The 14,919-nt window shown below is 31.7% G+C and overlaps 1 protein-coding gene across 4 annotated transcripts; it reads left to right on the top strand.

Annotated features, from left to right (window-relative positions):
- The first annotated feature begins 964 nt into the window (after positions 1-964).
- On the top strand, positions 965-12,831 carry LOC7480751 (phospholipase D delta). 4 transcript variants are annotated; one of them, XM_024597190.2, is made up of 13 exons: positions 966-1,439; positions 1,551-1,653; positions 2,554-2,682; positions 2,769-3,837; positions 4,274-4,390; positions 4,476-4,670; positions 6,424-6,690; positions 6,785-6,853; positions 7,027-7,174; positions 7,578-7,726; positions 8,201-8,371; positions 9,210-9,407; positions 12,304-12,831. In XM_024597190.2, exons 4-13 carry the CDS (start codon positions 2,884-2,886, stop codon positions 12,595-12,597), a joined length of 2,562 nt encoding a protein of 853 aa, XP_024452958.1. In that variant the 5' UTR covers positions 966-1,439; positions 1,551-1,653; positions 2,554-2,682; positions 2,769-2,883; the 3' UTR covers positions 12,598-12,831. The 4 variants fall into 4 exon arrangements, with proteins under 4 accessions (XP_024452959.1, XP_024452958.1, XP_024452956.1 ...); XM_024597188.2 differs by having other exon boundaries at positions 2,554-3,837; XM_024597189.2 differs by lacking the exon at positions 1,551-1,653 and having other exon boundaries at positions 2,554-3,837.
- Positions 12,832-14,919: the final 2,088 nt, after the last annotated feature.

Here is a 14,919-nt window from a genome sequence, read left to right as displayed (position 1 = left end):
AGCTATATATGAATATATGATATAATAAAAAAATTCATCATTATACTTTTTAGATTTTATTCTTTTATTGTAAGTGATTAAATATTTATATTAAATATTTTTCATATATTAGATATATTTGAAAAAAAAATTAATTCATTAATAAATTATTTTCCAGTTCATTTTTCATAACATAACCAAACACTGAAAAGGGTTTTCCAGTTCATTTTCCATAACACTACCAAATATAAAAAAATAATTCACTTTTCAGGAATTCACTTTCCAAAAAAACTACTTTCCAAAAGAAAACTACTTTCCAGCAAACAAATAGGGTCTAAATCTCAATTATTTTTCTCCAAAAACGTAGAAAAACCATCATATATACTTCCATGACTATTTTTAATTTCAAAACACATTTTAATTTGACAAAAAAACTCAAAATCAAATTATATTAATTTTTTTTAGCCCTAATCCACCTTGTTGGTCATCAACGAAGGCAAAAACTATATTCATTGAGTTCACCTAGATGAATATAAAGACATCAAAATCATAGTTTTTAGTGGCCAAAATTTGACAATTCAAGAACTTTCATCATTTTTTTTCTATAAATTTTTTCTCTTTTCTAGACTTTGAAAAATAAACCAAAAGACCAAAACATAAAACCAAAGAATAGAGACTAGATATGTAAAATGTGAAACTTGAAGGACTAAATTGAACATTTTGACATCATTTAAACAATAAACACATGTAAAGTTTTTTTTTTTTTTGGAAATTTCAATTTCAATCTTGATCCTTGAATTTTTATTTAAAAAACAAAATCAAATTATTTTTTTTATAAAATTAATCGATAATTAAACATTAGAATATTTAATGAAAACAAATAAAGTTTAATGAATAAAACAAAAATAGACGAAAGTTCGAGATCAAGAAAGAAAGAGTCTATTATAAACATCTACAATAAAATAAAATCAGAGAGGAGCTATAGTAGATTAACGGTAAAATTGTCAAATCTTTTATTTTTTTATATTTTATAACTATAATAAAAAATATTGTATTTGAATTCTAAAAATTAAATAATATTGTTTTTAAACAAAAAATCACGCAGTGAGGGTAATGGGCTAGTTTAGTAAAATACCGGACTACTTAATTTAGAGAATTACAACTCAATCGTTAATTAATATTAACAAGCATGAACGTCCAAAATTAGCAAAATTGTATTTGAGAAAGCTAGAAAGGTTAGTGGGTATGGCCAAAACAAATCTAAAGAACAGCTAATAATAGCCATCCTCATAAAATAGCTCAAGACTTCCCGCCATTTTCGCTGCCCTCCTCCTCCCCGAAAGATGGTGGGTTGGCACTGCTTCAGGCCATTGCACCACTTTTGTACCCTTCTCATTATCATCCATTTTCTCCATTCTCCGATCCCTACATCTATCTTCCTCCTTGCTTCACTTCTCAAGGTAACTATGCGTGGTTTATTATTAATAACCTCACCACTTTGATAGCTATCTTTTTAATGTAATGGTGAAACTTATATTTTTTTTATTTTCTTTTTATGATCTAATGCTTAGGGTATCCTCAACTACCTTTCATGCAACGCGAATAGGAATTTTCTTGATCGGATCTTAAGTAGCACAGCCATATCCGAACTCGAGCTGGATTTTGTTTTTGGTTGTGAGTTACGAGAGATTGATATGCTCTTAGTTTATTCTTCGTTGTTTCACCTTGGGAAAGTTGATCCACAAACTTGGATTCCATGGAAGATGAAAAAAGCTGGGACATGAATAATTACTATGTTAGATTAGCATGGTTAAGAGAATTTTTATATATTTTAAGGAAAAATTAGATGTGTTTTAGCTGACTTCAATTAATTATCAATTAGAACAAATTAATTCTACAGTGTTATACTGCTAGCTCTTGTTGATTTAATAATGATATGGTGTGATTAATAAGTATATATCACTTCTGTGACAGGACAAATAAAACTATAGTGTTTATATGAAATTTGAAAGATTAAGAGATAACTTGTAATTTATGAAAATGCTTTAAAACTAGTGATTGTTTGTTTTTGTGTTATAACCTGCTTTTTAAATTGTTTGTTTTTGTGTTATAACCTGCTTTTTAAATTGATTATTGCCTAAAAAAACATCAAATTAATATTATTTAAGTGTTTTTGAATAGTTTTGATGCTCTAATATTAATAATAAATTTTATTTTAAAAAATATAATTTCAATGCATTCTGAATTAAAAAAAACTTGTACTACAATACCAAACACACGGCTTCCATCTTAATTTTGTCTAGAAGAAATACCAATTTGGCATCAATGATAATGTAAACGTTGGACTTTATGTGGAGGATTCTTATAGTGGAACATCCATGGTATGTGAAGGAAGTTGAGTAATCTTTCGGCTTCTCTAGCAGATTGATGTTTTGTGGTTTGTGTCATGTTTGTTCTTGTCTTTAATGTCTTTATGCGCATGCATGGTGTTAGTAAGTGGTTGTGTAGGTATGTACATGTTTTTGGTCTTTAATCTGATTCTTTTGCTTCTCCTTATCTTTCTTTCCCTGGCAGGGGAAGATTCCTGGGGTGAACCTATGGAGACTGCAATCTCTGCATAATGCATTTGATATGGGCTCAAGTCAGAACACCGTGTTTCCATATTTTCTGACTGCTTATGATGCTTGTTCCTTCTGCAAAGCAGTGAGTTTCACAAGCTTTGTGATGTAGATGCAAGTTATATTTGCATGGATTAAGGAACTATAACATAGACTCGATTCATCTCTCAGGGGGCTGGCTATCTACAATATAACGTTAGCATCTGATTGATTAAATTTGGGTATAGTTTTGGCAAATATAGGAGGGCCCTTGAGAATCTGGTGTTTGCAAAGTTAACAAGACAGAATGAGTACAGAAACCAATGTTCCTCGGACGGCTCAATCGACTGCAATTCAGTCTTCTAAAGAATCTGTTTTTTTACATGGTGAATTGGACATATGGATCTTAGAGGCTAAATCTCTTCCAAATATGGATCTAGCTTCAGAAAATATGAGAAAATGTTTTACTATGTGTGGATCTTACTCACCACTTTGTGGACACAAACCCATGACACATTCAGGCAAACATTCAATCATTACTAGTGATCCCTACGTGTCTGTTTGCCTTGCAGGGGCAACAGTAGCCCAGACTAGAGTGATTGCCAATTGCGAGAACCCTTTGTGGGATGAGCATTTCTGTGTCCCAGTTGCCCACCCTGTTGTAAAAGTAGAGTTTCATGTCAAGGACAACGATTTTCTTGGGGCACAACTTATTGGAGTAGTGGAAATACCAGCTGAGAAAATCATCTCTGGAAATACTATTAATGATTGGTTTCCTATCATTTGCACTTCTGGAACTTGCCTGAAACCTTACCCTGAGTTACATTTTTCCATTCAATTCAAGCCAGTTGAAGACAATCCTTTATACAAAGATGGTGTTGGTGATGGACCAGAATACAAAGGAGTTCCCAATACATACTTTCCACTCCGGAAAGGAGGGTCAGTGACACTTTACCAAGATGCTCATGTACCTGATGCTGTGCTACCTAAAATTACACTGGATGATGGGAAAGTTTTTCAGCATAGTAGTTGTTGGGAAGACATATGCCATGCTATCTTAGAAGCTCACAACCTGATATATATTGTGGGGTGGTCAGTGTACCACCGTGTCAAGCTGGTGAGGGAGCCAACAAAGCCATTGCCAGCGGGAGGTGAGCTTACTCTGGGAGAGTTGTTAAAGTACAAGTCAGAAGAAGGGGTCCGTGTGGTTATGCTATTATGGGACGATAAAACTTCACATGACACATTCTGTCTGAAAACGGTAAGCACTTCCAAAACCTTAATAAACATTGCAGAGATTTCATGTTAACAATTTATTAGTTGTTTTTCTATGCAACTTGAAAGCATAGTTATTAAACCTGATATAATTCAATAAGTCATCCTAGTAACCCTCTGATCAAGAACTTGGCCCAAATTAGGTTTCTTTTTGAATCAGTTTAGACGTAAAGCTGGTCAAACCCAAGTGACTCGGCAGGTTGGTTGACCCTGAGTGAGACCCTAATTGGGTCAACTCTAAGATTTTTTTTTTATTATTGAAACAAACCATTTTTTTTTATCCAGTAGTTGATAATTATGACTAGTAATTAAAAGACTATTATCAAGTTCCAAAATCATACTTTGGATAGGCATGGATTATGTCTACATACACATATTATATATACATCCATTTTAAAAATATTATGTGAGTTTAAATCCAGGATGGTGTCATGCAAACTCATGATGAAGAAACCAAGAAATTTTTCAAACATTCTAGTGTCCATTGCGTGCTTGCACCTCGTTATGGAAGCAATAAGCTTAGCGTTTTCAAGCAACAGGTGTGACCAATTCCATATCTTATCTGCTCTAACTGTGCTGGGCCTATGATTTTGTTCTCTGACACGACTAATCATTCTAGTCCAGGTTGTGGGAACGCTTTTTAGCCACCATCAGAAGTGCGTGATTCTTGATACTCAATCTTCTGGGAACAACCGAAAAATTACTTCTTTCATTGGTGGCTTGGATTTATGTGATGGCAGATATGACACTCCTGAACATAGGCTCTTTCGTGATCTTCACACAGTTTTTGAAAATGATTTTCACAATCCTTCATTTCCTGTAAGTTTTTACTATACATATCTAGAAATATTTGCATGGACGATCTTTGTTCATACAGCATCTCAGCTTTTTTTGGCACGATATCATCCGTTCAAGTGCTTTTTGTATTAAAAAAACACTAATTTAATGTTTTTTTTTAGAATGTTTTTGATGGTTTTAATATAAAGATGTGGAAATTATTAAAAATCACTTAAAAAAATGTCAATTTGAAGTGTTTTCAGACAAAAAGAACTTTGATAACACTTTTAATCACATTAATTACCAAACATACACTAAATCATTTCGTAAATCTGCTATCCGAATATGTTCACACTGCTATGTATTGATTTAAGATATGAACGCTAGGAATATCTTTGACCTGCTAGGACAATTGTTCGCATCCTCAACTTGCTGTTTATATCATGAGGTACACTGCAGTATTTTGTTATCGAATATGTATAATGGCATGAAACACTTGTTGAGTGTAATCCAATCCGCAAGTCTCTACAGATTTATCGGGGAAGTGCTTTGTGGGATGTTAATTCTGGTCTTTGGAAGGCTGATTAAGATAAATATAAGCACATGTTAACTTTATTTTGCTATCTTTCTCGCCAATTCATAAAGGGAAAAGAAAAAACTCTTAAATGAAGAAACGTTTTATATACAGTTTAACATTTTCTTGCAGATGGTGTTTGCACTTTAACATTTCTGGTTTCTTTTTTATACCTTTTGTTTTGCAAACTAAAAATGATTTTACTCAAGTCTGAGAGATATGCCTATATACAATGTCTACTACTCCAATTATGTCTTTAAGTTGTGATGAGTAGAGGTAATTACTGATTGCCTGGGAGCATATTTGGATTAGAATTGAAGAAAATTGTTGCATGCATGTTGATTGGAATGACTTTAACATGATTGATTTAGATTCTCCATTTGAAGATTCGTGTTTTTTTATGTCACAAAATATAGGCGTAACTTCATGTTCACCTTGATGACTAACCTATTGGGAAAAAGAGTAATGCAGTTGTCTTCATGGTATCAACTGGTGCATAGCTAAAACAAAATCCCAGAAATGGGATTGGCCTACAGGATTTGTTTTATAAGATTTTTCATTTAAAAATGGACAGTACTTTAGATTTACTGCAACACCATCTAGTTGGATGGTTTTTGCCTAGCTCTCTAGTACTTAATGCAACAGAAGAGATGCTAAAAGGTATCCTTAGTAGCAAACTTGTGGTTCATTTGCACAAAGAAACCAAATTTTTTTTAAGAGGTAGAAGTACGGAATTCACAGAGGAGAATTGGTTTAATGGCTTTTCCATTGTGAGTGTCTCTGTGTATGAATATTTGTAAGAGAAGATAGATAGATAGATATCTTGTTCAATGCCATTGCTTAATTTCAAGGAGCATATTCGTTAAACCATTTATGTCTCGGATGTGTGTGAATTTAGTGAATTTTTTTTTGTCTTCAGAACAATAAATATAGTCTCATAACCAAAACTCAACCCTGTATTCTTTCAATTTCACAAACTTGTGATCATTCCTACCATTGAGCTTTTCTAAGTGCTGTGCTACTATTCTTCTTAGCACTGCTGTCAAACTTCACCCAGTTTAGTATGGTAGAAATCATGCCATCTCGTACCATAGCTTGGAATGGGAATAATTCTTAGATAACTTTCTGAGGTTTTGTGTATAATTCGAGTGATGAGATGAGATGGTGAAGGAATTCTCTATTCTTGCTCAAGTATTGATAGTTTTTCTCTGTTATGTTTAGTCTAATACCAAAAGCCCAAGGCAACCATGGCATGACTTGCATTGTAAAATTGAGGGTCCAGCTGCTTATGATATATTGACAAATTTTGAGCAAAGGTGGAAAAAAGCCACAAAATGGCGTAGGATCAAAAAGGTCACTCGTTGGCATGATGATGCCTTGATAAAGCTAGAACGGATTTCATGGATACTCACTCCATCTTCTAGTCCTAATGGTGATAAAATTGTGCATGTTACTGATGAAGGAGATCCTGAGAATTGGCATGTGCAGGTTTGCATTAGCTGTTTTTTACTAAATATAATTTGTATATGTGAGCCCTTTTATTGGAGCCAACGAAAATTAAAATTATTGTTCTCTTTTATAGGTATTCCGATCTATAGATTCAGGATCTGTGAAGGGATTTCCAAAGTCTACTCAAGAAGCTGTGGATCAGGTTAGAACTAGCTTTATGATTAGACTGCTGATATATATTAGATTTAACCCTTCTCTTGATGAGGGTATACCAGATTTATGTTTATGTTAGCTAAGTTTATGCTTGTAGTTTTAGGTTTATGTGATAACATTCTAGACCTACCCTACTTCAATAACTTTGCTCCTTTTTTGCAGAATCTTGTGTGTGGAAAGAATTTGAAAGTAGATAAGAGCATTCATACAGCATATGTAAAAGCAATAAGATCAGCACAACACTTCATATACATAGAGAATCAATATTTTCTTGGATCTTCCTATTATTGGCCATCATACAAAAATGCAGGTACGAAAGGCATGAGGTTGATTTCCTTTCCTAGTCAAATGTGACGAAATTTATTGATTTCTGCTTCAATAGACACTAAGGTTGCGTTTTGTTAGTGTTCAAGGACAGAAGAAATAGATACCGACGGGACAAAAACTTGTGTGGTTGGAGGGATGTAGACAAAGACATAATATAAAGATATCTCTAGGATAATTTTAGAATGAATTTCTGTCCTTTTAAAATAGCAAGATATGTCTTCTCTGTCTCCAACTTTTCTGTATCAAAATAGTAATCAAACGCTATCAAATATATAAAAAACAAACATCTCAGGGAAGACATTGAGGTGTTTTTAGTTTCTATATATTACTATTTGGTTGGATATATGACAAGGAAACTTCTCTTTTAACTTCATCCTCTATGACAGGAGCTGATAACTTAGTCCCCATGGAACTAGCACTGAAAATTGCTAGCAAAATCAGAGCAAATGAGCGGTTTTCAGTGTATATAGTAATACCAATGTGGCCAGAGGGTGTTCCAACCAGTGCTTCTGTGCAGGAAATTTTGTATTGGCAGGTTAGATTAATTTTTATTTTGTGAAATAACTATCTTTTACATGGCAAACACTTTCTTTCATAATGAAAAACCATCTGTTTCTGCACATCACAAGGTTGTTCTCCAGCTTCATATCATTTGTGCATGGTTAAGTTGGGTCTGCAGCTCACTCCTGTGTTCTCTCATGCAAAACTCCACGTTTACTTTTTGCTTGTGTGTGAGCTCTGTGTCATTTCGGTGATGGAATGGTTTCGAGCCCTAAGTCCTATCTTTCTTAACATGGCAATCAAGCACAATTTTAGGAACTAGAATCTCTACTAATCGCCCCCATCCATGGCAATAGTACAAAAGTAAACCGGGAAAAGAAGAGGTTCCAACTTTATTTTTGCATTGTGATGTATTATTTGTTGATGAAAACGTATAAATGACATGGTTGCATATCTATGCGCCATGCGTTGTGATTTCTGAAGCTAAATGATGATTGAATGACTGCAGGGACAAACAATGGCCATGATGTACAAGATTATTGCAAAAGAACTTGAAAAGGCAGGGCTTTCCTATCAGTACCATCCTCAATATTATTTGAACTTTTATTGCCTTGGTAAACGTGAAAATTCTCCACACGATTCTTCAGAGATAAACCAGCAAACTGAAAATCGTTCACTGGTATGGCATATATTCTGAAAACTATATAAAAAATTGTTCTTTGACTCTTAACATGAAGGCATGTGTTAATGTATAATCAATGCTGAAGGCGAGTCAAGGCATAACTATCGAAATTTTAAAATTTAGATGTAAATGAAGGGAAGATAAAGAAAAGACACCATAAATCAATCTTACCTTATTTCGTTGATAGGTCCCAATTTTCAGAGAACATAATTAATTTTCAGATGCTCATCCTTGTTTTGCCAGACAGGCATCATTGATTTGTTTCTTGCAACTGTAATGTCTGTATGAAATGTCAACTTGGACTTTTAATCAAATAGTTGTCAGACCTTCCTGATTTTCCGTAGACTGACATGAAAAAGGATTTGGGTAATTAGATCAATAGGTTAACCCGTAGGTGAGTCAATCATTTTAGTTAAAATGGTGTTGTGTGACTTTGTTTTTTTAAAGAATTCCATGGGTTTGACTCGATTAAGTTAGGACCAGTTCAATGGAGTCATTCAAACTTGTCAAGTGAATTGAGTTTTTTTCGGTCATTGTCTTTTCTAGTTCAACTTGAAACCTAGCTCGGGTCATAAATTTTCTAGGTCAGCCAAATCGGTATGCAAACTAGCATTTCATCCTTTTATTAGCTGAGGCTATATGTGCCAAGAAAAGAAAAAACGCTAATGAATGAAGTGAGGAAAAATGGGACTTAATTGGAAACACAGCACACATTTTGCCATTTAGTCAGCCTAAATTTTATCAGTAAATTGGTGTGGTGATGATTGATTCATGAACTGACCGTAGAAAGTCATTCTTGCATATCCTTATCAGTAAATCTTGGTTTTCTTCACAGGCAGCAGCTCAAAAGTTTCGGAGATTTATGATATATGTACATGCAAAAGGAATGGTAGTTGATGATGAATACGTAATCATGGGATCAGCAAACATTAACCAGAGATCCTTGGATGGTTCAAGGGACACAGAAATCGCTATGGGGGCTTACCAACCGACATACACATGGGCCAGAAAAAACTCTCATCCACATGGACAGGTTTGAAACTTCAACTCTTATTTTCAGCTGTAAAACATGGCAGAAGCAGAGAAAATCAAGAACAGTTAGCATGGGGTTTTTGGTTTCTCAAAATATATACACGTAATAAAAATAATAAATTTAAATTATTTTGGAAATCTCAAAAATCCTGTTAGATATATTTAAAGTTGTTTATGATTTATATGAAGATTATCTGAAGATTTGAACTTCTTTTCGGTTTTATGCTTCAAAGTTGGGTTATCATAAACCACAAGTTATCAAATTATCCGGTTTTTAATGGTAATCTACATGAATCATCAATAGAAAATCTTCTAATCCCTTTTAGAAGAGAGATTGCTATACCTTAGAGTGCTAACTCTTTTCTTTTGTGTTTAGGTGTATGTGTATCATATTTTTCTCACCTTAAAACCACTAAAAAATAAGAGGTATAACATTCTATTTATAAAGAAACCTAAAAACTCTATAAATGATAAAAATATCAATTTGTCCTTTAAATAATATTATATATATTATTTTAGGCTAATTTTAGAAATTTATTCAATTAAGTCACTACTTGATTTTTTTAGGTCTATAATTGTAATTCATTGTTTTACAATTTAGTCCTTGATTTCTAAAATATCCCTACTTGATTTTTTTAGGTCTAGAATTGTAATTCCTAGTTTTACACTTTAGTCCTTGATTTCTAAAATTTATTTACAATTAAGTCATACTTGATTAATCATCACATTTTAATTTCTGACCAATGGTTCTTATGTGTGTGATCTATTAGGTTTCCTAATAAGTTGACCTAAATATAAATAACAATTCTAAATAAAATAGGATTAAATAAATTAATTTATTATCAATTTAATAATTGATTGATTTATATTTGAAGATCAAGTACAATGTCTAGCAACCTGTAATGATCCACCAAATATTAAAAAATTCATAAGTTATTTGACTTAATCTTTCAGTGACTAGTTTCTCAGTGTAATTTTTATCATTTTATCAACAATGTTTTGATTTAGACATTATATCATGAAATGTGTCTACTATGTCAAATCATGTCTGTTCCTAATACCATAGTCATTGAATATTTGAATAAGATTTGAAACTCTTTACAACGCAAGGATTTACAATCAATACCATTTAAGAACAAATAAAACATTTTTTCTAATTCACCAAGGGTGATGAATTCTCTTTTTATTACTTAAAGACCTTCATATAGTTTATATTATACTTAATATTTTTCTATTTGTTACCTTTGATTAGGACAACGTATAGCAGGATCAAAACATAATATTCCCTATATAAGATAACTTATTGATCTCAAGTCTAAGGATTACTTACACAACTGTCACGTGAGCCCTTCTATAGACACAAATGATCTCTTTATCTGGAATTTTTATGCGAGTCAATTCAGTAAACATGTCATCTGACAATTACCTACATATTAGTTTTAAATATCTCTCATACCTCAGCTTACAAGAATAATTGCTTCTTTTCACAAATGAAAGAACATAATATGTATCAGTCTCAACAATTTTAATTAATATCCATTCTTAATGGAGCATTGACCATGAACATTTTAGGAACAATACTTTGATGCAATAAGAATTTTGTATTTATAACAATTTTATTTCTTTGCAAATTATTTTTTTCTCAAGAACTTTATCTTTACTTTAAATTTATTAATCAAATATTTGATGAATATTAAAGATAAATAAGTCTTTATTAATAAATTAAATATATTTACATAAATAAAGTCAATGTCATGTGTAACTAACCGATTGACTACATTGTTTATACAGTAACACTTTTATGTATGTTACCTTTTTGGAATATTTATTTTCTATTTTTTTTATTGAGTGGTTCTACATGACATATCGTAGTGGTTGAGACAACAATAAGATGAAGGGAAAGACTTGGGACAAGATTTCCATTAATTAGAAGTTAGTTGAATGAAAAGAGAAAGAGAAATGATGTTTTAATAGTGATGAATGGTGCTATTCTAAGCATAGTTGATAGACCTGAACCAGCCTAATTCAGGAGAAAGATCTAGTTAATAGGTTGTCAAGTCGATCTAGATCATTTTTTCCCCTAAAATTATGTTGTTTTGTTATTAAAAAAAAAAACTATCAGTGTTGATCTTATCGGATTTGGATTGAACTTGGTTGAGTCAGTATCCTTTTAAGTTCAAATTAAAACTAAACCCTAGTCAAGCTCTTGGTCAAGGGTTTTTCGAGTTAACTCGTCAACCCGAGATGGGTTTAATAGCTATACTGGTTATTTTGGCCAACTTGTTTGAAGTGAACTTCAACTCCAAAAGTAAACAGGAGGAGGATAAAATGGATATAATGCTAGTTGAAATTAATATAAATCCAACTTCATGATCAAGTATATAATGATGCAACTAGGAATATTCCATGAATTAAAAGAGTCCCAACATTATCAGAACAGAGAAATCAGTCTTGATTGATGAGAATACCAACAGATTGATGCTGCAAAGTTTAGAGAGTGATGAAATTGGTGAGGTGAGCATATTACTGCTGTCACAAACTAGATCTTTGATGTTGGAGCTCCTCAGTGAAGGTGTAATTTGAGCAAAATCTTCTATTATCATGTATTGAATCGGAGTATGGTTGGTATTGTTTCAGCGCTTGTATTTTTTAAAAAATAATTTTAATTTTTTTAAAATATTTTTGAAACACAAAAACAAATAGGATTCTTATATATAACAAGAGTGAAGGAGTTACTATAATTTTATTATGCACTTGCCATATCTTTTTCAAATCCATCACGATCATGTCTCGAACGAGTGCCATTGAAAGAGGGTAGAGTTAGCATAATGTCTTATGTTATTACAATTGCTAATGTTATATTGCTTATCCTCACAATTGATTACTTGAATACGCAGGTATATGGCTACCGGATGTCTCTCTGGGCAGAGCACTTAGGCATCCTCGAGAAAGCTTTCGACGAGCCACAGAGCCTTGAATGCATGAAACTTGTCAACAAGACTTCCAGGCACAACTGGAAAGCATATGTCTCCGAGGAGAGTAAGGAAATGAGGGGACACTTGATGCAATATCCAATTCAAGTGAGCAAAAGTGGAGAAGTGAGTGCCTTACAAGGTCATGAAACATTTCCTGATGTTGGGGGCAAAGTTCTTGGAGCATCCACCAACCTCCCTGATGTTCTTACCACATAGATATCCAGTTAAAGCTTTGAGGCTATGGAGTTCACCATGAATAACTTAATCTGAATTGTTAAAGTTCGTGCAGATGCAGTGAACGTTCACAAGGGAAGAAGCATGAAACTGGGGATAATGCATGTGACAATATTGTTGAAACATCAAACATGTACACATAAGGTTCTGATTTCTGTGAACACAAACTTTTAAATTTGGTGTTACATAAGAAAATATATATATTTTTTTAACTAATTCAACCTTATTTTCCATTAAATTTAATTAATTTAAACAAATAATTATGAAGGATGAATGAAGGTTTTAATTTAAATTTTTTGTTATAAATTAATATTTTAGTAGTTTGAGAGGTGATTTATGGTGCATGCTTTGCTCCTGATTAATTTGCATCGTTTTCTCCTACTTGGATGAATGAAGTACTAGCCTTAAGAGTATGAATGGTGAAAAGATCTTCGATTAATGCTACATTTTAATAATAATTTTCACTAAGTTCTAGTTTAGATAAATAATTACAATTAAATATCTCTTGTTATGTTTAATTAATATTTGATTAGTATGAAGGATGATCGAATATTAATAGAGGAAATAGCTTCAAATTCATGATAAGCTTTTGTAGTATTATATATAGATATGGTAAAAGAAACAGTTTTTTTAATCTTCAATTTAAAAAGTACAGCAAAATTATAAATTTAATTTGTTTGAATTCTAAAACTATAAAAGTCAATCTTATTCCATTAAATATTGTAAAATGAATCGTGACTACTAAGGAAAAGAAATAATCAATAAATTATTTGATTTGTTAGATCATTAAGAAATTTGAATGAATTTTATAACAATTAGTACTTTGAATTTTATTTGAATGATTTTGAAAATATTAAGGTAATAATTGATGTTATAAAATCTTATATTCTATAATCTAACAGTTCTGGAAATTTTTTTTTTCAAGAGGGACCAAATTGAAATCATAATTATCATTGAAAAAACAAAAATCATAAACTTGATTCGAAAGATAAAATTAAAAGTCATTAAAACTTTGATAAAAAAATAAAAAAAAAATTAAAAGTAAAAGGACTGAATCGAAAAACAATATATATACAAATTAAAAACTAAGGGTTAAATTGGAAAAAAAAACATTTGACTAAAAGGAAAATGACAAAAAAATATAGAAATCAAAACTAAAATAACCGAATTTGAAATAATAAAAATCATAAACTTGATTTGAAGGATAAAATTGAAAGTCATAAAAACTTTGAAAAAAAGGCAAAGGAAAAAAAATAAGAAATTAAAAGTACAAGGACTAAATTGAAAAACATTATATACACAAATTAAAAATTAAGGGTTAAATAAAAAAAAAACTCTAAGAAAAGGGAAAATGAAAAAAATATAGAAATTAAAACTAAAAGGATCAAATATGAAATAACAATAACAATGAGGACCATAGTATATTTATTAGGGCAGGAGAGAGAAATGAATAGAAAAAAATGGATCACCGGCAATAAACCAACCATATTTGGCTGACAGGCGCCTCTCCTAGTTGAAGAGGAGATGGCGAGTAATAACATGACACGACGAAAGCTTTTTTTTTTTTACAATCAAGAGTTGCCGCATGCTCTGCGGCTCAAATGTGTTGTTAACGCACCAATATCTTTTCTAAATAAAAAATTTTAATTTTAATTTTAAATTACATTACTACCCTCAACTAAACTAATAATTAACAAAAAAAATGAAGCTAAAAGATAATAATACTCCTAACCCCAATAAATTAAATTTTTTGAATTCAATAGTATAATGTTACAAAAATACACTGTGAATAAAAAAATTAAAATACTTAAACATTTTTACCCAACACTTTTTAATTTTTTTTATTGGGAATATTCTGATTATTTTACTATTTATTAAAATAATAAATAGACAAAAATACTCTTAAACAAACCAATAATAATCAATATACCATATGAAAATAGTAAAATACCTTTAATTCACAGACAAATAATTCTTGTTGGGAAGGATAAAATGATTTTTATACAATAATGATGAATAGAAAAATACGAGGAGTGCTGTAATGATTTTGCCCTCAGTTTAGTGTTTTTGTTGTGTTGTAATATAATAGAGTCTGCACAAGTGGGCCACGTCCCAGTCAGCAAGCCAAGAACAGAGGCGTTTCACTTGAGCTTGTCGAGGAAAGTAGTTGAACTTGTCGAGGAAAAAGTAGTTGTAGCTTTGCATATGAACCATCAACATTTAAGTGGAGACAGTAAAGGGAGAATCCCTGTCTTTTCGGAGTATCCTCTTGGTTGGGAAGCACTTCGCTATCCACTCATTGTC

This window comes from Populus trichocarpa, chromosome 3 (assembly GCF_000002775.5).
Source record: "Populus trichocarpa isolate Nisqually-1 chromosome 3, P.trichocarpa_v4.1, whole genome shotgun sequence".
In the NCBI taxonomy this organism is placed as follows: Eukaryota; Viridiplantae; Streptophyta; class Magnoliopsida; order Malpighiales; family Salicaceae; genus Populus; species Populus trichocarpa.
This window is presented reverse-complemented; position numbering and strand designations above follow the sequence as displayed.